Here is a 21,149-nt window from a genome sequence, read left to right as displayed (position 1 = left end):
TACTAAACCATTGAGCATATTAGTTTTTGTCCAAGCAAAGGAATGTTGCTAGCATCAATCCCTTCTGCTATAAAATGTATTCTTATTTCAGTGGACTTTGTTCCTCATTTACTCGTTGCCGTGTAACTCCAGGTTGGGTGCTGCAGGAGCCACAGATATTTGGAGACTCAGGCCCTGAATAAGCTGTTAACTGCTGAATTAGAAAGTTAGTTACGCTTGAAAACTCAGGCATTGATGATGACACAAATCTCAGCGCGTTACCAAAGCAGGCAATCATAACCCCACTTACAGGCTGGGAACATAAAGCACACAACACCACATGTCAGCCACAGGATCTCCCGCTCCAGTGGTAACTCCTGGCTGCTGATGCTGCCTGATCATAATGTCAGCCTACATGACTTCCTTCATAACCAGACAAGTGTTAAATACCTTTGCTATGCTTCCTGCAAAGTACTTAACAGCAGATGCCTGCTCCTGTTGCATTTTATAGCCTGTATCTTGGCATCCATCTTCCCAGCATGTGCCGAAAACAGAGCCCCTCAAAGAAGCGGTCTGATCACTGCCTCCAAGCAAAGAGTGAAATGATGCAGATAGGCCTTGGGGGACACCTGAAGGGCAGCTTTGTGCACTCTCTCCAACCACACAACAGGAGCTGCTGAAAGGTGAGCAGGCTTGAAACGGAGCCCTGAGTTCATCAGTGCTCTCAGGGCCAGGCAGAATAGCTGTCAGAGTTGTGCAGAAGAAACAGCCAGTGCTTTGGGATTTGGGGTTGATGATAATTATCAATGCAAAACAACTGTTCAGTAGAAAGCGTCACTCTGCCCGTTGGTGACAATTGAGGTTGTGGCCTTTTTCTACAGTTTTGGTGGACTTTATCCCTCTAATGGAAGGTATTCCTGCCCATGGCAGGGGGGTTGGAACTAGATGATCCCAGTTTTCCACTTACCAGAATGTGGTCAGGCACAGCATACTTCGCTATCTTGGTAGCTACTATGGTTTTGAGCTCTTCTTTGACATGATCTATATCAGCTGCCTGGTCCCTTAGCACTATGAAAGCAAAGGCACCTAGAAGAAAAATGAGCAAAATGAAATGAAATGTGAATGCTTCACAATAGGTTTTGGCTGGCAAAACTACCAAGAGCATGAATGCTCATTTGAATGCCAAGGCAGGCTTCAGATCATTTCTAAGTGCAATCTAGGGACTGACAAAAAAGATGTTGATCCTGTTTACAATAGCATTCAAGACTCCAGCCCTCAAAACTATGGCCCAGCCTTGTCTTAGCTTCCATGCACCAGACTGATCTGAGTGACAATGACAACACGGATTACCAAAGCGTCACTGGGATCTAAAGCTGGCCAACGCAAATCAGCTGTTCCCATTCTCTTCAAAGGACTTCTCTGAACACAATCCTTTCTAATGAAGTTCTACTACATATGTAAACAATGTGTGTGAAAATAGTTAAGGGAACAATACCTGAAACCAGCAGTTATTAATAACCTGCAGTTATTTTCACGCCTACCACTGCCTCTTAGGGCTGTACTGCCAGTCAGCCTAAGGGCAACTGGCTCATGTTCCCTAGACACCACTTAGAACAGAGTTGAGGTTAGAAATTAAGTAGCGTATAAACGTATCATGTCAGGATGCTGCTGCTTTTCACATACCTTCTCCTTTGATTTCGTGTGGATACCCAATCACAGCCGTCTCAGGGACCTCAGGATGATCAGCCTTCACAAAAAGTAAAACAAAAATACTCAGAGAATAACTGCTTCAAGCCCTGCAGCATTTGTGCCAGCTGTTCCTGCATATCTGCAGTATCTTGCCATCTCTCTGAGCTATTTCTCACTCTCCCTTGGCAGATTCTGTTGTATGCACAATAGGAAAGGTGGATTCCACCTTCCCACTGCATGGTTGGCTGGCGGCCACAGCCACGCATTTGCATACACACACACACACAAACTGGGAGAGGAACTAGATCCTATTTCCACGATCAGAAATCCACACAGACAAAAATTTTCTCACAGAGGAGAAAGTAGAATCCTATGTGCCATGTCAGGTTATCCAGTGTTATTATTTAAGTGCTGTCAGCAGGCACAGAACATAATACAGAAATAAATATCCAGGTCAAGCTTGGAAGATAAATGTTTTGAGTACTTTTTGTTTTCAATTCCCTGAGCTAATACTACTTTCTCTCAAAATGACATGCTATCTTCACAGCTGACACGAATCAAGACTGCTTCAACACTGATGAATTCTCAGCCATATGCTGCTAGTTCAGATGTGCATGAACCACAGATTTGGGAAGGAAAGGCTAGGTGTTAGCAGAAGGGAAGGAGTGAACGGGAGAGCCAATCCCTTAGGGAGACACCATCAGCATCCAAAACTACATCTGCAACAGAACAATGTCACTGAGAAGAAACAGCTCTGACGATTAAGTTGCAAGGACTACTCATGCTGTGCCTCCTCTCTCACTTCCTCTTATTAAGGAGACCACAAACAGGCAGTGATTCCTCTTTCACTCTTGCTATTCATTATGCATCAGGCTGTATGTAAGCAGGGTCAGAGGTTCAAAGGCAATACTGCCACCTCACACAACCAGACCCTGCATTTGCTTGAATTCTTACAGCATCTTTCAAGGGCTACCCAGCCCCACAGATATGTGCTGTTATGGGACCTCTACCCGGCTGGAGCTTACCATTGCATCTTCTATCTCTGCCGTCCCAAGCCTGTGTCCACTGATGTTAATGACATCATCCATGCGCCCTGTTATCTGGTAATAGCCTTCCTTGGTCCTGTAAGCACCATCCCCAGTGAAATAGTAACCTACCAGAAAGACACGGGTAATTAGCAGCAAGAAGCGTGACAGCCTGTTGTTTTGGGCTCTGACGGATCACGCAGTTTGCAGGGATTCCTAAGCTTATAGCTGAGTGACCAGCCACATGTAATTTCCCACTTCCCTCTGCCATCCCCAACCTTTGGCTGCTCTCTCTGGGTTCTGTTGGCTCCTAGAAAGCACCTGAACAGCACCAAGAGAACGGAGCTCAGATCTCTGCCAGGATAGGCAGAATTATTGTAGACAATCAGCAGCAAGCAGTGGCTCATGTCCCTGAAGTAAAACTGAGCACAGCAACACAACATAGTGATGCTCTGCTGGATTTACAAAACCAAGGGGGGGTTCTCAGCGCTCTCTTGGCTTTATACACCTACAGATGCACAGCAACTGAGCATAAAATAAAAAACAAGATAGGCATAGAGTTTGGAGAGTCTAAAATTTATGGTGGAGAATGAAAAAGAGCCAGTGGTTCCAAGAAACTGCAGTGTCACTGAAGACACAACTAGTTATGCAGGTTGTATTGGCTCTTCACCAAAGCCATATGTCCACAACTGAATGTCCTGTGGTGCTTCTACACAGCAGCAAGCAGCTACTGCTGTCATCTCTGAAGTTAGCTTTTGCCAGGACCCATTATCATCCAGTTCATGGACTTTCAGTCATACTTCCTGCCTTTCCAAATCAAATATCTATTGATAGGAGCTATCAACCTATGTGAAGAATGACGAGGATTTCAGATGCAGACATGCAGTGAGTAATAAGAGAATATAAGCTCATTCAATTTCCTCCATCCATTTCCCATTCTTCTTTTCCACCCCATTTTGCACAACCCCTGATTCTTCTCTGCCTTGTTTCAGTTGCTCCCCTTATTAAAGATTGGTCTTCTCCAATCCCCTAAGAAGTGTTTTCCCTGCCACTTCTAGTTACTCGCCAGATACAACTTGACCATGTTTAAAAAAGGACAAATGTAACACAGCCTGTGTCAGCCAGGGTGAGATTGAGTGATGCAGGAGGTACATTCCCATCCTACACGTTTATTTCCAAATGAGACAAAAATGGTCCCAAAGAAAGGGTATGCTGGATTTTTAATCTAGGCACTAACTTCTTCTACGTTCCTTTTTGATACTTAAAAAGGTCAACACAATCTAGAACCTAGAAGCTGCATGCTTGTAACATGTAACACACCAAATTCCAGCCACCCCCAAGATTTAGCTGGTAGAGAAATACTACAAAATGCTGCTGAAAATATTCAGCATGATTATACTATAGTGAAAACTGCATTCCCTTGGCACTCTCCTTACCTGGATATGCTTTGAAATAGGTATCAACAAATCGCTGGTGATCTCCGTAGATTGTTCTTGCCATGCCAGGCCATGGCTGGGCGATGCAGAGCGCACCAGACACATCATTGCCTTTTACAACTTTTCCCTGCAGATTCGAGCAAAGGAAGGATGATCAGGAGAGCAAAACAGGAATAATAAGTGCCTTTGAGTCATTGATATGTCATGAATCACTCTGTTGTTCAGTATAGACTGCCAACGGAAGGCCACACGGGGAGAAAATGAATCCACTAACACAACTACTGCACACAATCTCTGCCATGCCTTCCTCACCCCTTGAAGCCAGCAGCATTGCAGAAAATACAATTCTAAGTCTAAGAGAAAAGTGATGCCTGTGATTCTCCAGACGGCAAGGCTGGAAAAGATAACAGCAAAGATGTGCCAGGCGGCCAAAGGAAGTGTGGCACGGGGCTAGCAGGGAAATTCCTGGACTCCTGCCTTCCACTTTCATTTTTATTAACTGTCACATTCCCCTATTAAGCTGTGTATGAAGAAGATTACATCCTTTACTGAGCACTGGAGCGCAGATGGGGATTGCTCAGCACAGCTTCACAGACCAGCATTTCTCTCACAGACAGGCGCAGCTGCAGGGCCTCATGCCTTGCATTTCCCTTGGAAAAATGTCAGTCCCACTGGCTGTTCCAGTCTTGCTACATCACTAGATGTTGCACGTGCTGTTCCAACCATTCAGCTCCCTGGTTTCCAGCAGCTGCGTAAATTCTGACTGCTCTCATAAATCAAGGCAGCAGATCTTAATCAGAAACACTGTAAGACCATGGAAGTGGAGCTGAAAATGCAGACACCCCAAATCTGCAGACAGCTTGGAATGCCCAGTTGGAAATCTGTATGGACATTTGAGGTGTACTCCGATATATAAATTGCTCTTCTATTCTGTTTTAATGGAGGAACAAATATCCTTCCAGATCCTGTTCTTCTCCCATCAGAAAGGTGATTAAGGCAGAAACAAGCAGCTGCTTCTTTTTTGGGCACCTGGCACAGCCTCTACTCACGTTCTCATCCATCAGCACGGGGAAGATCCCAAAGAAGGGTCTCATGGCCATAGCTGGAACAATCTCAGCTTTCTCCTCTGAAGGCCGTGGGGCAATGCAGATGCCACCGGTTTCTGAAAGAACAATGGAAAATAAAATATTTGGGAGCCATCCAATGCTGGATGAAAGCAAATGCCAGCTTTTCTTTGTTAACGAGAATACAGAAGTCACCTCTGTGTATGCTGGTGACAAACCAGAGCGTGGCCAAGCAGCCTCAGGGGCAGAGCGTTGGCTCCCCACACCACCAAACATCAAGACCACTGACGTCCAGCTCAGCTCTTCCCAGGCTCAGGGAAGAGCACTGCAAGGGCTACAGCACTGCCTTTGCACCAGGCCTGCGGACCCTGCAGTGGCAGACACAACGTGTGTGTCCAACACCCCTCCCATGGTCCCATCCATGGCAAATCCATCAGGCACAATGCAGTGCCCATTGATTCAGCCCATGTGCTCTCCTCCCAGAAGCTGGCCCTAAGTCAGCTCATGTATAAAACCATTCCTCCAGCTACCAACCAGCAATGAATACAGCTTGAATGCTTACATCCACCTGTGTAGGTTTTTCCTCACATTAACAGGGCTGCTTGGCAGCAGGGGCAGTACTCATCAGCCCCATTTCCTAGCCCAGTAGTGATTTTACAGAGAAAGTCTACGCATGGCAGGGGATTTATTTCCCCATGCTTTTTTACAGCTGTCTAAGGTTAGTATAAAAAGCATTTCAGGAGTCTGAATTACTGTTATTACAGGATATGAGAATAACCCATCCCTCACATGCAGGTTGAGATTATCTTCTATTCAAAATTGAACCTTTTAATCATCCTTTTTCATTCCTGCTGGGATGAGCATTAAATCAGATTCCAACCGTAATAAGATCTATTCTAAAAGTAATTCAAAAACCGCAAGAGAGAAAGAAAAACACAGGAACATTAGGCTTCAAAAAATATAGCTCTAGAAATAAAGATATATTCTGCCACTCTGAGAGTGCTGTGGTCCACTAGCTTTGCTGAGGTTGTGGAAACTGAAACCAGGGTTTGGAAAGGCTGAATGTGACCCTGAATTTGTATCCAGTTACCTTGATGTGGCTACAAGGAAGGGTCTCTTTGAGGGAACCCCATGCTTCAGACCTGCAGAAAGTAGTTTCAGATGTGGCTTATGTGTAAAATTATTTCAGATTTCATTGATAGACCTGCATCCACGTCACATGCTTCTGTTCATTGTGAAAGTGTCATCTTCTGAAAGCGTCATCTTGATTTTTTTTCAAATTTGTATAAAGAAAAAAAGAACCCCAGACACAGGCTGTTCTGTATTTGCACAGACAAAATCTGTGTCAGAGGAAGGAACCAGATTGCAATGACGGTTGATTTTCCTAAGTCAGTATTCATTCCGAATACAGCACTGCGAAATATGTTTCAACATGTGTTTTGCCACACCCTATACAACCCGAAACCAGCTACACATGAAGCAGTGAAGACACACTTCAGAAACAGCTGTGTGGTGATAGGGGTGCTTTAAAAATTATTTGCATGGCCAAGACCTGTCTTAAACTGGTTTAAAAGTGCAGATTTTAGCAACTGACGGAGAGACGGCAGCTAGCAAGGTTTCTAGGCTCTATCCTGACTTTCTGAACTCTGTCTTCTCAGAGGCAGAGCTGGCAGAAGTTAAAAGCTGTGCTTCCATGCTACCTGTTCCAATGCTGTCACAGTGCAAAGCCACATAGAGCTTAAAAAAGGCCAGCGGAATCCGAGCAGGGCAGGCGATGCACTGAAACAGGCTCCCTTCTGCGGGTAAATCACCTCCAGCAGCCTGGTGCAGAACATGCTGCCTGCTACCTTTTTCTTTGTGACAAACTGGACCAACTGCCTGACGGCTGCAGGGAGGAACCCAGCTCTGAAACACCAACACAGTCTAAACCATTGCAACACGATGCCAATGTAAGAATCCAACAACAGAAGCTTCCAGGATCTACTCAGAGATGCCTCTCAAAAAGATTTTGTTCACAGCTGCATACAACAGCTGTACTTTATGTGTATATATATATATATATATACACACACACACATATACATATATATGTTTTATATATATATATATAAACAGCAACAAAAATAAAAATACCTGATGTCACTGTGAATAACTACACCTGAAAATCTATCACTTATTATTTGACTCTGTTACTGTCAGTCACAGCCCTTCCTAATATTTTAACACCAAGAGCCATAGAAATTTTCTGTCTCTCCCATCTGCACATACCACGCTACTTAAATTGCCTCTCACAATTGCTATCTCACTCATTTGCTCATCCAAAGACATTCAAGTGGATCCTTAAATCACCATTTGTTCATCTTTATGCCTACCAGGCTTTATTAGCTGGCAACATGCCACTGCTTTGGAGAGCAATGTACTGTAGAGGACACTGCATACAACAGTATAATTAACAAGCTACACTGAAATTTGTCTGGGAGAAGTGACACTGCAGGATCACAACCAGCATCCATCAAACTGTTTCTGTGATCTCTTTCCACACTCCCTTTACATTTGTATAGTGTATGTAGTGTTCCCATGATTAATTTGGCTTCCTCTTTATTGGAAGCATCAATCTCATGTGCAGAAAGATTGATTTTGTTAGAAAGTAGAATCAATTTCATGAATATTTATCATTATATTATGCTTCCAAGAGCTGGTAACTGTTTGCAGGCAAAGCTATGCTTCATTCAAGGTACGAATCTAGCACTCTGCTTTTACAGACTGTCCAGCAAATGTTCTTTGACCTCTCACCTGACAGCTGTTGCTTCAAAAACCCAGGAGAAATACAGCTTCATTTAAGATCTAACCCTGTATTTAAGGAACATAGGAAACCTACCACTCTACGTGCATCAGTGACTAAAGACAAGCTAAAACTAAAAAATGTTGGGGCAAAAAAGATTCTTCTCATCTCCATCACCGTACAGTAACCAACTACTTCTCCATAGTGTTTCATTTCAAAGCAGTGAGGCAGCATGTAGCACCTAGGCAGCCACGTTTTCTTCTGTTCAGCATGTGAGAACCCAAATGGATTAAGGTATTAGTAACTGAAGTACTGAGCAGATAACATTGCTGCTCTGTTTTATTTCAAATCTGAAAATAAAAAGAGTCTGCAAGTCCGACCTGGATTAAATGGAACTTGGTTGGGTGCCAGAAGCTAACCCATCACACTGAGACTGGCCACAGGGATCCTGAATAGGGAGTCTGGTGGCAGGAATAAAGGTTTCAGCAGTTCGACTAGAAAGGGAATGAATATTCTGCTCAACAGCAGCTAGAAATTCAAGAGTAAGGATGGCTTTTTTTCAACAGAGGCAGAAAGCCAGCAGCCGTGCTGTCTTTTATGGTGAACTGTGTGGCTCACAGCTTGAGAAGGATTTATTTCCATCAAGATTTAGATGGAGCATTCAAGACACCTTTTGCAGCTCTTGAATGTTGGTGTGCAAAAGAGAGGACTGGCTGCTGCTGGGGCTGGGAAAGAGGAGCTGCAGGACTCCTTCAAATGCAGGTCCCACCAGGCAGCAGAGCCTCAGCCAAAGCAAATAAAGCATATGCCTGCAGTCCTGGGAGGGGCTGCTGCCAGTGTCCACGCACAGCCAGCAAGCCCCAGCTGATTCCTTCACAATCAGCCAGAGTAGCTGCAGTAGGTGCCTTTGACTACACGGTTTAGCTTTCCATCCTCCTCTAACCTTTTCCAGGCACGGAAACAAAACACACCTATGTACGGTCTGTGGCTATATGGTGCTATAAATGTCTTTTCATGATAAGCACACATCAAGGTCACTACAGTTCAATAAATAACTGGAAATCAAATTTCTAATTCAAGCTGCCTACTCCATGCTTTGCCTAAAAATTCAATCTCTGCCTTCTGTTTCTAGAACCGAGATTTCCCAGCTTTCAAAATATCAAAGAACATTTAGAGAGGAAAAGGACAAGAAAAAAAATAGCACAAAAACATTGCTATTGCTTTTAGATGCTGTTATACTGCTATTATGTGCAGAAACTCCCCAGTGACTTTCCAGATCTGAAAAAAAATGCCAGATTTTTTTTTTTTTTTTTTTGACAGATTCACTGGGTTGAATCTAAACGTACAAATTCTTCTCTATCCACCTCCGCCTCCCTATCAACTATCAGGGCCCTGCACGCTCCCCGAGGATGCCTTTTACCTGTCTGCCACCATGTGTCCACGAGGGTGCAGCGCCCTTCTCCCACCACATGGTAGAACCACTGCCACGCTTCGTTGTTGATGGGCTCTCCCACTAGATCCAAAATAATAAACAAATAAATAGATAGATAAATAAATAAAGGAAAGAAGTAGCCTGAGACTCAAGGGGTTGCAGGCAGTTTGTTCTCCCTTTTGGTGCACAACATGGGGATTGCATGAGTAAGCAGAATGCTCACAGCTTTTTTGCTGAGATGTGCAAAGGACTACAATGCATTTATGCAACTGAAGACTTACTTTTTTCAGAAAGACCAAAAGGCAACCAATAAATATCACAGGAAGTAATTAATCGATTCAGGTCATGTATAAGAACCTATAGAATTCTAAATAATGCAGTGAAATGCTGCTTGGGCCACCTAAGCCAGTAAAGTTAATTTACCATTGAACAAACCTTTTCAGGAAGGAATACAATCCTGCAAAATGAGCTGGGAAATGGGCAACTACTTTAAGGTTCAACGTGCCCAGTTTCAGTTTGTTTCTCCTTCTTCTAAGACAATATCTGAAAAGCCAGATGGGGAGCCTGCTTTATCAACTATTTTTACCACATCCCATCTGGTTAGTGAAGCCCCTCTGATATTTTCATCCTCATCAGCTAGAACCCCATACGTTTTTCAGAGGAAGATTTTATGCCCCCTACCTGATCCCAGGGTCTTCAGGGATGACCTGTCATATTTCTTCACCCACTTGTCTCCATAATTCAGTAGCAAGCGTATAGCTGTAGGTGCTCCATAAAACTGATTAATTTTCAACCTTTGTACCACTTCCCAGTAACGACCTGCAAGGTCATAAACACACTGCCACTGACATTCCACCACAAAAGTTCAACTTGAAGGTTAATAGTCAAAGCTAAAGCCGCGGTTACTGTGAGCACAGAGCAAAACCAATGACAAAATGTTTTATTTTTATTTTTTCCACACTGGATGCATAGACATTCCTGAACATTACAGAAGCACATTCCAAAGAAATGGAGCTTGCCTTCCCTGAGCAAGCAGGTCACACTGGATAGGTGTGTAACCTCCTTTTGCCTTGTCAAACTGCAGGTCTAGCCAAACCTTTACCCACCACTGCCTCACCTGGGTCAGGGTACACTGGAGTGCTTTCGAACAGCACAGTGGTGCCTCCGTTGCAGAGTGGTCCATAGACAACATAGCTATGTCCTGTGATCCAGCCAATGTCAGCCACACAGCCAAAGACATCGCCTTCTTGGTAGTCAAATACATACTGCAAAGATAGATAAACGTAAGGCCAGCTGGCTTCTTGTCGGTAGGTGCAAAAAGCTTACTGGTAAGGTGTTGGATGGGATGCATCCAAGTGGGAGCAAGAGAGCTCACAAGGTGAATAGAGCCAGTCACACGGGACACAGCAAAACAAAGGGCAGCCCAAGGTGAGGAAGAAAATCAGAGCAATCAAGCCTTCCAGCTTCCTAACTCCTTCTGCAAACATACAGGGATCGAGGCACATGGCTGTACCAGGAGGCTACAACCAAAACCCAGAGCTGTGAATATCCGCAGTTGCTTACCCCAGACAGTCCACATGATAGAGCTGATGCTGAACTGGAGGGAAGCTGCAGGCCTCAGAGGCTTAGACCCCTCATGAATATGAACAGGGTTCCATAAGAAAGCTGGAGAAATTCATATGTGCTCACAAAAAAATTTCTGAGAAATGTTCTCAGCTGCTCGGCTTCTCTATCAGTGCATTGCTTTCCAGATGCTCCCCTCTCCCTGCTCATCAAATTCAAATAAAAATCTTGGAGAACTCATTATCTCATCTCGCTTTTGGAAAATGCTTCCCTCTGTAAATCTAATTCCTCTACCACATGGTGAAGAGGTCCTGACTCATAAGGAAGAGTCAGTTTTATTTTTAAATCAAAGAAAGTGGATCAAAAAAAAAAAAAAAAAAAAAAAGACACCACAGCAACAAACCCATGAGTGTGTGACAAGAATGTCACACATGAGTGTGCAAAGATCACAGAGGCCACACAGGTCATCTGATCCCTCAGTCTAGGAGAGCTAATTCTCACCTTATCTATGTCAGAATCTTTCCCTGTCAGGCTCTAAAGTACCTCTAAAGGGACTGCAGCTGCATACAATGTCTCCCTGCACCAGTGTGCGGGATCTACCATCTGGACTAGGAAAGAAATAGATGCTTTGGCAATTATAGATTGGCAGATCCTCTTGGCAGTAAAAGAAAAAAGGTGAGTACCCTTCTGCAAAATAATGGAGTAATACCCACCTTACCAATGCCCGCGAGGTACCTACCACATTCTCCTCAGCTGCATCTTTAATACCTGACTTCAAAGATGCAGATTTTAATGTCTGCAAATTTGGGCCTAAAACACCAATAGTTTAAATGCAAGAGTAGAAGTACCACAGAGTTTCTGTTCTTTCACAGCTCTAGGCTCTGGTTCTCACAGCATTGCATTCCCCAGTAATAAATTCTGAAGATTACTTACATGTTCTCAGAATTTTTCAATTTGGTTATGCCCAATAAACCACTGAGGCAGAAAACACAGAACACAATAACCTCCAACAGTCAAAGCCCCTATCATTAATACTGTCAGAAGGTAAATGAACCTCTTCCAGGTGATATGTCTGAGTTACCTTGTGCGTGAGAGCAGAATACAGCAGATATCCAGCCTGGGTGTGAACAATTCCTTTGGGTTTTCCTGTGCTGCCTGAGGTATACAGCATGAAAAGCATGTCTTCACTGTCCATGCTCTCTGGAGTGCATACAGAAGCTGCCTTGGCTATCTCCTAAGAAAAAAATGGGTAATGATGACAGAAAGATTTTGGTTATATGGAGCCAATTAATACTGCATATACTCCATCTGTAAACATGGCAGCAGGGCCAAGAGACAAGCACCACCATTGCTTGTACCCCTCACAAATGTGCACGGAGGTATCGTAGGTTACACTTGCTCACCTTGTGGAAAGGTTCCTGGGGACACAAAGCACCTAGCCTCTCACCCAACAGCTCTGCCAGAAGCCAAAGGGAATTGGCCAGATAAAACAACATCACAGGGGAAAAAAAAAAAAAATGGTAGGCAATAGCTTGCATCTCAAGCCTTTGCAAACTGCTGGCAGAAAACCAAAGATTGACCGTAAACATGAACCACACTTAGCAGCAGCAGCAAGGCTCAATACTGTTGGGGATCTTTTCCTTTTAAGACTGTAATGTTATAGTTAAACTGTGTGTTCACCTCTCTTCCCCAGCCCCAGAAGAGCCTGGCTGTCCTGTCCATTCGATCCTGAAATTCTCATTACTTCTGCCCAGTGCTTTACCCTCCTGCCTCTGTTGTTCTAATACACCATCATTTGGCCAGGTGGGTGAGAACCTAGATCCTCTCTTCACCTGTAGTGTCAGAACCACTGGAGGGAAGGATGCAACGTCCTACTGATCCAGAGCAACTGTTTGGCCATGCTTGCATGTTCAGTCCATCAGAGGAAGGGAAAATAATGTGCCTGTAGCAGCACTGCTTGCAGAAGGCCAACATCCAAAACACAGCACAGCAGCAAGTACACATAGTGCTCAAGTCCCAGACAAAGAACTTACACAGGATGTTGCTTCTCATCAGCATTTAGATCCTGCACAAAAGTGCATCCGGACCAGCTCCCAGTCCTGACTCACGTGCTTGATCCAGACAGAACATAAGTTGCAGCTAAGGTCTGGCACAGAGTTGTACTGTGAAAAACAACAAAACTAGGGACTCTGAGAGGCGTCTTCAGACCAAAACAGGTGGTGAAGCTTTAGACTTGAAACCTGAATGCCTACTGTATGCTTGGTCAGTGCTGCTTCTGAGCTTTCTACTTACACTCCCCATCTGAAAAGACTAAGGGTGCTAAACTTATGCTTTCCATCAATGATGCAAAGTGCTAGAATTAAGACAGGCTGTGAATTGAAAGTATTATTCCATCACTAGAAAGCTTTCATGTATAAAACACACCTAAAAAGCCAAAAAAAAAACTTCTTCCAGAGCAGGGTGAACAAGACAAAGGCACTCTGGAAGAGCATCATTTGTCTTGCTTGTCTGCTCGAACTGTAAATTTTTCATGAAGAGGCTGAACATTTTTCTTGCTGTGTACAAACTTGCAGTAATGACTGTGTGTTCCAGATGCTCGACATACGGCTGTAAAAAGGCACAGCTGGCTTGTTTTTCTCAAGCTCTGTATGGTCCTGGGAGAATAATGATTCCTGCAAGGGTTGCTCTTTGAGGGAATTTCTAGGTACTGCTTTTTTACAAGTATATATCGTAAACACACTCTTCTTACAAGCAAACACTACAAATCCAGGTCCAAACATTTACAAGTGTCTGACAAACAAAGCTTGATAAAATAAGAAGAGCTGATACAGTCAGACATAATTCTTACCAGCTGACTTCCTAGGTATTTACAGAGACCGTTCAGCACTACCAGCATAGGCTGATTTACCAGTTTTGGATACTAAAATGAAGTTTACATATGCTCCATTAAAACATGAGCTTAGATTTTACAGTAAGGTATTGTAGAAGTTCAGTTAAGACAGTGGATAATGTGAGCCAATTAAATCACAAAGAGTCAGCCAGTTCACGTGGCATCTCGGTTATTTCCCACATTACCCTCCCTGACTCACTGCTTCTCAAAGGCTTGTATGAAGGACACAAAATTGCACTACAGAGGTGCAAATGGGGTTCCACTGGTGAGCAGAGAAGTGAACAGATGTGAGACAGGACTAAAGAGAAAGTATCTACGATGTGGGAAGATAAGCGCAGTGGCTGGTAAGTACAACTGCTGTGAAGATCAGTGATGACAGAGTTAAAAGCATTAGCAGTTGAATTCTCATTATGTTTCAGAGTTAATCCTACACTTGACAATGAGCTGAGCTCAGTTCTTAGATCTCCAGAGCACCTCGGGTTGTTTGTACAATAAGGAAAAATGTTTCAATGTACTTTGTTGAAGGAGTAAGACAATTTCTGAATAAAACCTGCCTTCTCTGTTTAACTTACCCTAGCAGTTGCTCCTTATCTCTTGTGACCAGCACAGGGACTCCTGAGTAATTATCTTGGCTGCAGAGGGGTGATTTCCAGGTATTATTGTGATGAGTATTTTCTGTTTACCACTGCTTGCAAACTGATAAAACTACTTCTACATTAGGTTGCAGAGTCCCATGTGTGCCAGCTAAAAACTAAAAATCACCACTGTTTTCTCCTTTCTTTCTTTAGAGCACAAGTTATAAATACTACCCTCCCATCATGGGGTAGCTATGACACTGTTTATTGACTATTTTAAGAGTTCTCAGGAACCTGATTATTTCTGCGCTGCCTTTCAACAGTGTCCAGTCTGAGAATATGTATGAGAGCTCACAAATAAAAACAGTGTGTCTGCACATAGTACAACAGTAACAGCAATGGTATCACTCTGGGTCTCAAGAAACACTCATTCCTAAAATTGTACCATGGTTTTCAAGACTGCTGAAATAGAGCAACAATAGAGCAACACCTGGGATTTATACTGGGATAAATCAAACACAGATTGAGCTGCTTCAACTCACAGTCATAGCAAACCATAATTTAGGGATGAATTATTGTCATCCTATTTAAGGATGAAAATGCAGATGCTGTAAGGTGCATCTCCTTTTCATCTGCAGAACTCAGGAGCAAAAGGCACAAGTGGAGAGAAAGATGATGTAGCCAACACCCAGACCTAAACGGAGCTAACCAGACTGCCTGGGGGCATCTGCAGAGCTAAGTGACTGCAGTGATATATAGATGCTGTCACTGTAATATAGTTGTGTCCATTAGCCCACTGGGGTACTGCAGCAGTATAGAAAGAGCAGCACACATTGCAAACCTGCTCCAGAAGCAGCATAAATGCCAGCCGCCCCTGGTAGGTTTGGTGTGGCTACACTAGAGTGCCAAGTTTGCAGTGCCAAAATTCATAGATTTTAACTCAGCACACATATGAAAAGAAAGAAATATCAGGAGACTGTCTGATATTTCTTGGCTGCAGAGTCTAATCATGCAGCCCACAGCAGGCAAAAGACCAAAGCCACCAGTGTGTGCATAATCTATACATTCAGCAAGGCTCTCATGCTTGTGTTCTGAACAGCCCTGCAGTGGTTCTCTCAGAGATTTCTGTGTTAACTGGTTCCTGTGCTTGTTAGTAGAACATATCCCTCTCCCCCAGCACAGTAAACATCACACGGACAAACAGCAGGGAAAATAGGTGAGGTTTACCAGCATCAACATACTTCTTCAAGGGGCACATCACGGTCACCCATCTGGACTTTGTTATCTGTCCTCTGAGCTACAAATACATGTTTGACGCTTGGACAGTTCTTTACAGCTTCATCCACCGTCGTCTTCAGCTCTATGATTCGGCCTCCCCGGACTCCCTGGTTGTAGGTGATAACTGCTTTGCATCCAGCTAAAAAGAGAGAGAATTAGCAGACACACCAGCCTGTTTTCCAATATGTGCACGCTGCTTGCATTACTTTTGGGAATGATGTATAGCACAACGCGTATGATAAATATTCAAAATTTCTCTCAATGAAAATCAGTCAGTGCCACTGACAAAACCACTTTAAAACCTGGCTCTCGCACAGACTAGGGGTAGCAGGAACCTTCAGAGCTTACCTAGACCATCCCCTCCACCCTAAACGCCTTAAAAGGTCAGTTCCAGCTAAGCCACTGCTGGCAGTTGTCAGTCCAACCTTCCCAAGCCACTCCAATGTTAAGTATTTATTCCTTTCCAACAGCTCACTCCCATTTCTGTTATGAAAAATGAGAAAGTCTTTCCCAATGTCTAGTCAAAGTATCACTCACTCTGATTTAAATGTACAAATCCCTACCTGTCAAAGTCAATGCACAGAACGATTTCTTCCCAGTTACATACCTCAGACGCATACTGGTTCTCTAGGCTAACATCTCACGCACTGAAACCAGTGTAAAACCTCCAACAATTTCAGCAGGCCTCAGTGAACGAGCATCTCCTTTACCCCTTTCTCATCCCCTCTTTGAAGCTGCACACAACACCCACTCCAAATTGAGCAGCACTAAATTCAGCACCCTCTCAGAGGCATTATCCTGCTCTGAGATATCTGCAGCCTTCTGAAACTCACTCAGTACTTCGAGGAGAAACTTCCTGGAAGCCACAGCACATATCAGCACTCTGACGGACCACTTCAAACTGTATCTCACTGAATTAATTACAGAGCTCCGTAGAAAGATGCAGAAAAATGATTCTTTAGCCTCCACTTAGTGGCCAAAAGTGAGGGATAATCAAAACACGTACTTGCTCTCTATAGATTTACTTTAAAAAAAAGCATGAAACCTGCTGTAAGATTTATTTCTTCACATCAACCATAAAGAAACTGATGCAACTGCTAGATGGAATATAAGCCACTTGCTATTTTGTACTTCTACTGTATTTTTAGCGTTACTTTTTATCTAATCACACTACAACTGCTTTGGGTTAAGAACTGCTCTGTATGTTGATACAATGGCTAACACAGCGGGGGAAGACTGCCAACGCCTCACTGCTATACATAAATCACAGTATCACAATTTAGACTGCAGAATTAGCACTGTGCACAAGTACGAGAGAAACACTGCAATTATACCGCATCAGAACAAATCAGGCCGCATTCCTAAGCTCTGATTTTCCCTCCAGGTTTACTTTGGTTGGCAGTAACCCAGAGCAGACTGAATGTTAAGCAATTTATGAAGTATTTTAAGGCCAGAGGACACTTCATCTGCCACTAAGGAAAAGGCTCTTCACTTTGCAAAGGGAAGTACTTTGCAAAGAAAAGCGAACTATCCAGCCAGCTGAGAATGAACCTTTTCTTCTTCTGCCAAGAAAACACAGAATTTGGACGTCAGCATGTCTTGGAGGGTGCCAAGCACTGTCCAAATGGGTTTGTTCCCCGGTCTGTATCTACTTACAGTCCATGATCCTCCCAGCTAAGGACTCCGCGCTGAATCCAGCGAAGACCACGGTGTGCACGGCCCCAATCCTGGCGCATGCCAGCATGGCCGCCACGGACATGGGAGACACGGACATATAGATGGCAACCTTGTCCCCTTTCCGTATCCCATATTTCTTCAGGGTGTTGGCAAGACGGCATGTCAGCTCCAGAAGTTCCCTGCAGGCACAGAAGCAACGTCATCAGGTGACTGCACAGAACAAAGAAAGGATGAATTTGAACCAAATGAGGCATTATGATTGCCTCTGGACCTCGTCACCTTGGCAATACAAGGCACACCGATTTCTGTATCTTAAAGAAGAGCAGCCTAGGGTCTGGTCAGGGCCAGACTGCTCTTCCCATTGGGAAAAGAAGAAAAGTGGGGCAGAGAGCCACATTTGCTGCAGCCACTGCTCGTGGGAGGAACCTGCCCGGCGCTCACTGCTGGGCTAGGGCATGGGGAGAGCAGCCAGAGAGCTAACGACTGTCCTGCTGGCTCCAGAAGTCAGTGTCCATTTCAGCCATCCTCCATGCCTTGTTGACCTACAAGATTATGAGGCTCAGTCAGAAGCTGCCGGGAACACTTGTGGGATAAACACAGGACGAAATGGAAGCCGCTGTCAGAAGACTCCCAGCACTGTTTACTTGATGTCAAGAAACCCCCCAGATTGCTTCACCACTAGGAGCTTTTAAATCAAAAGGGTAAACAACACATTTACACGCATAAGAAAGAAAAAGAAAAGTGGAATTAAGTCCTGAGACATTTCTGTGGGATTTTACCAGACTCATCCAAGCTGGGCCAGCAGCAATTTGTGGTTTCCAGTTTGTCAGCTCACCCTGCCAGGCCACAAAGCCAAACAGCCTAGCAGAGCTTAGATATTGCCCTCACAAGAGTAAAACCATAGCTGTTTCTCACATAAACAAACTCAGAACACTGGGAACAGGAACAAAGGCCCAATTCACAGCATTTTCCACTGCTGCATGCTGGCATCCTCAGAAGAAGCACCGAAACAAATGTTCCTCTAAAGAACAAAAACCTAAGTTTGCGGACAAGAACTTGCATGTGCATTTCTTCTGATGTCTGCACGGAGGGTAACACAATGGCAGGCTTATCTGAGACCAAGATGCTGTCCTGAACTGAACTGCTCAGTGCGTCTGCAGCGAAGGACTCGAGAAGAAGACAGGTAAGTGCAGGACGCAGCCTGAAGAGTGATCTCAGGCCAAGGAAGGAGCTGACCCTCAGGGAGGGCAGCACAGCCTTCCTCTTACTGCTGCCAGGCTCAGATAATGACTCCCAGAGCCTGCCAGGAATTAAATTGCCCTCCGTGTTCAGAAATCTGCTGAGTATTGAAGCCCAGAGGAGAGAAATGTGCCCTAAAATACTCATCTTTGACCCTTCACCTGCAGATGCCTCAGGGGCTGTAAACTATACCACCGGGGACTGCAAAAACTCTCAGTCACTCCTCATAATATTCGTTTTCTGCTCCCTTCACCAGCTTCTTTGCTCTTCTCTGCATGGCCAGGAAAACTGCTGATAGATAGAAATGACTTTGTTATTTGTTTTTCTTTCCCAGTGGCATCACCACCATCCACCGGTGCATGGTGTCTCTGCCCCCACATGCCAGGCACTGCAGGCTGGCCGTGCCCAGCACAACCAACACCAAATTCCCTCTGAGCAGCCGTGGACTTGGTTTGCTTCTCTGGGTTGTGCAAAGAGGAGCAACCGTGCTGGGGCTGGTTTGCACCAGGGTCCTCCCTGGACAGCATGCTCCGACCTCCAAGGTGGAAGCTGGCCAAAATGGGGATGAAGAGTGAAAGTTGCATTATATGAAAGCTGTCATAAACCAAAGTGCTGCTAGATGTGGTTTGTACTTTGTCCTGACAGGAGTACACTGTCATATACTGGTCTAGTTTGATTCTTGGGGATGTGAACAGAAATGTGGCACAGGATAACTAAGATTAGCTGCAGAATGACTAAACTAAATGGTATTTTTCTTTGGGACAACCAGGAGCATTTGATGCCCTAGATAACTGATTTCCCTTGGCTAGGAATGCAAGGTCCTTGTTACATGTTCCCGGCTGGTTTTGATCACTCAGTTCTTATGTTAGAGGAGATACTGAAAGTTATCATATCCTATTCACTCCCACGCACTTTTGGTACAAGCGGGAGTCCGAGCATTTCTTCCCATCAGCAGTAATGATAACGGGTCTCACTTAATGAGCAGCCCCTGAGATAAGGATGCACATGACAACAAATTAGCAGCTGCAGATGCAACCCTGGAAAGAAGACCATCAGACTCCAGAATCACTGGCCATTGATTTCTTGATCCTTTAATGAAACAAAGGATTATCACCTCACCACCGGTCCCTGCAACCAGCTGATGCTTTTAAAGAGATGCTGTAAAGAATGCACACCTTCCAAAAGCAGTTTCTGAAATGTGACTGTACAGCATGAGATCACACCGATACAGCAGTGTGGGTACGACCTGAGGAGGTCATATCCCTTAGCCCCTGTGTAGAAGGGATGCGCTCACTTTGCAGCACCAACAGCACAGCCACAGCCAGCTCTGGCTGCCTGCAGTCCCAGCATGGAGGTGCTCCCCTCCTACCCCTACAAAAAGCTCAGCAGTCCCGGGAATAAGACAGTTTTTCTCCCCATAAAGGGACTTCAGTTCCCAGAGCTGCTAATTCACTGTATAGTTCACGCAGTAGCTGGAGAGAGCTGCAGCTTTACTTAAAGCCGACATACATCTCTGAAATGCCTTGCCTTTGGTTGGACTGATGTGTTTATCGAGCAGTAATTTCCATTATTGATTTCTCTAATTTATGCCATATTATCACTGTCCTACACGCTTTAACTCTGTTTTGCTTTTGCAGTTTGTCTATAAGCACAGTGCAAACGAAGTTAATCTGATCATAGCTGGTTTGCTCTAATTAGAGCAACACTGGAGGGCTTGCACTCAGCCTTGACGTTGATCTATGAGGTCAGGAGAGCAGTGATCAGACAATTGTGTTAAGGGGTCTGCATACCAAAATCTGCTGTAAAGCATGAATCTACCAGAGTATGCTTATCATCCAGAGCTGGCCACAGCTGTGAAAAATGAACAAATAAAAAAACAGTTTTCAGGTGGTGGTTAAGCTGAAAATAAAATGAAATGATGTTCTGGTCAGTCAAAAACTGTTTTGCTTCTTTTATAAAATCAGTGCACGTTGGAAATAGGCAAAGTCCAAGAGCTCCACTTTGGAAACGACATTTAAAAAAAAAAAAAAACAAAAAAAAAAACCAACAAACAACGTGGGCTGTGAATAACTTTAGGATAAAAACTCCATCTGCATTGCGAGGGCAGAGAAGTGACAACCACAGGGAAAGTATAAGGACAGATCCAGTGATAGCTGGAGGGATACCACCCACCGCTGTCCTTTGGAAGATAAGGAAAATGATAAGAAAAACGAGCCTTGAAGCCCAGTCACAGCACTTTGTGTTATTTATTTTAAGGCTGTTCTTGCAGTGTTACATAAATACATCACTCCTGCAGCACAGTAACTCACAAGTGGCAGTTGTGCTCAGTACTGGGGTTCACCTGGTGCAGTACCTGGGCTCTGGCAGCAGCTGGCAACAGAAATGGCAAACCTAGAGCAAGCAGGTATGGAGTTGCCTTACCCTGGATTGAGTTTCAGCTTCATCTCTTACACCTAGAGATGAGCACAATGTTCATTAACTATTTCCAAGTGCTTCATGAGCATGCGCAGTCTTAAAAAC

The 21,149-nt window shown here is 44.3% G+C and overlaps 1 protein-coding gene and 1 long non-coding RNA gene across 2 annotated transcripts in view; one reads left to right on the top strand and one right to left on the bottom strand.

The window, feature by feature from the left end:
• Positions 1-21,149, bottom strand: part of ACSS1 (acyl-CoA synthetase short chain family member 1) — a 37,507-nt gene that overhangs the window by 4,367 nt on the left and 11,991 nt on the right. The window contains exons 3-13 of the mRNA XM_084514196.1: positions 17,370-17,569; positions 15,677-15,852; positions 12,052-12,204; positions 10,525-10,672; positions 10,089-10,226; positions 9,396-9,488; positions 5,179-5,291; positions 4,130-4,256; positions 2,694-2,821; positions 1,663-1,726; positions 947-1,065 (exon numbers count right to left, since the gene is read on the bottom strand). Coding sequence (XP_084370322.1) covers positions 947-1,065; positions 1,663-1,726; positions 2,694-2,821; positions 4,130-4,256; positions 5,179-5,291; positions 9,396-9,488; positions 10,089-10,226; positions 10,525-10,672; positions 12,052-12,204; positions 15,677-15,852; positions 17,370-17,569 — 1,459 coding nt within the window. The remainder of the gene's footprint in view (positions 1-946; positions 1,066-1,662; positions 1,727-2,693; positions 2,822-4,129; positions 4,257-5,178; positions 5,292-9,395; positions 9,489-10,088; positions 10,227-10,524; positions 10,673-12,051; positions 12,205-15,676; positions 15,853-17,369; positions 17,570-21,149) is intronic.
• LOC311434186 lies at positions 17,166-20,567 on the top strand. Its single transcript, XR_014691308.1, has 2 exons — positions 17,166-18,573; positions 18,964-20,567. It is a non-coding gene; the product is annotated as an uncharacterized lncRNA (long non-coding RNA).

Source organism: Aythya ferina (assembly GCF_964211825.1).
Source record: "Aythya ferina genome assembly, chromosome: 3".
Classification (NCBI taxonomy): Eukaryota; Metazoa; Chordata; class Aves; order Anseriformes; family Anatidae; genus Aythya; species Aythya ferina.
This window is presented reverse-complemented; position numbering and strand designations above follow the sequence as displayed.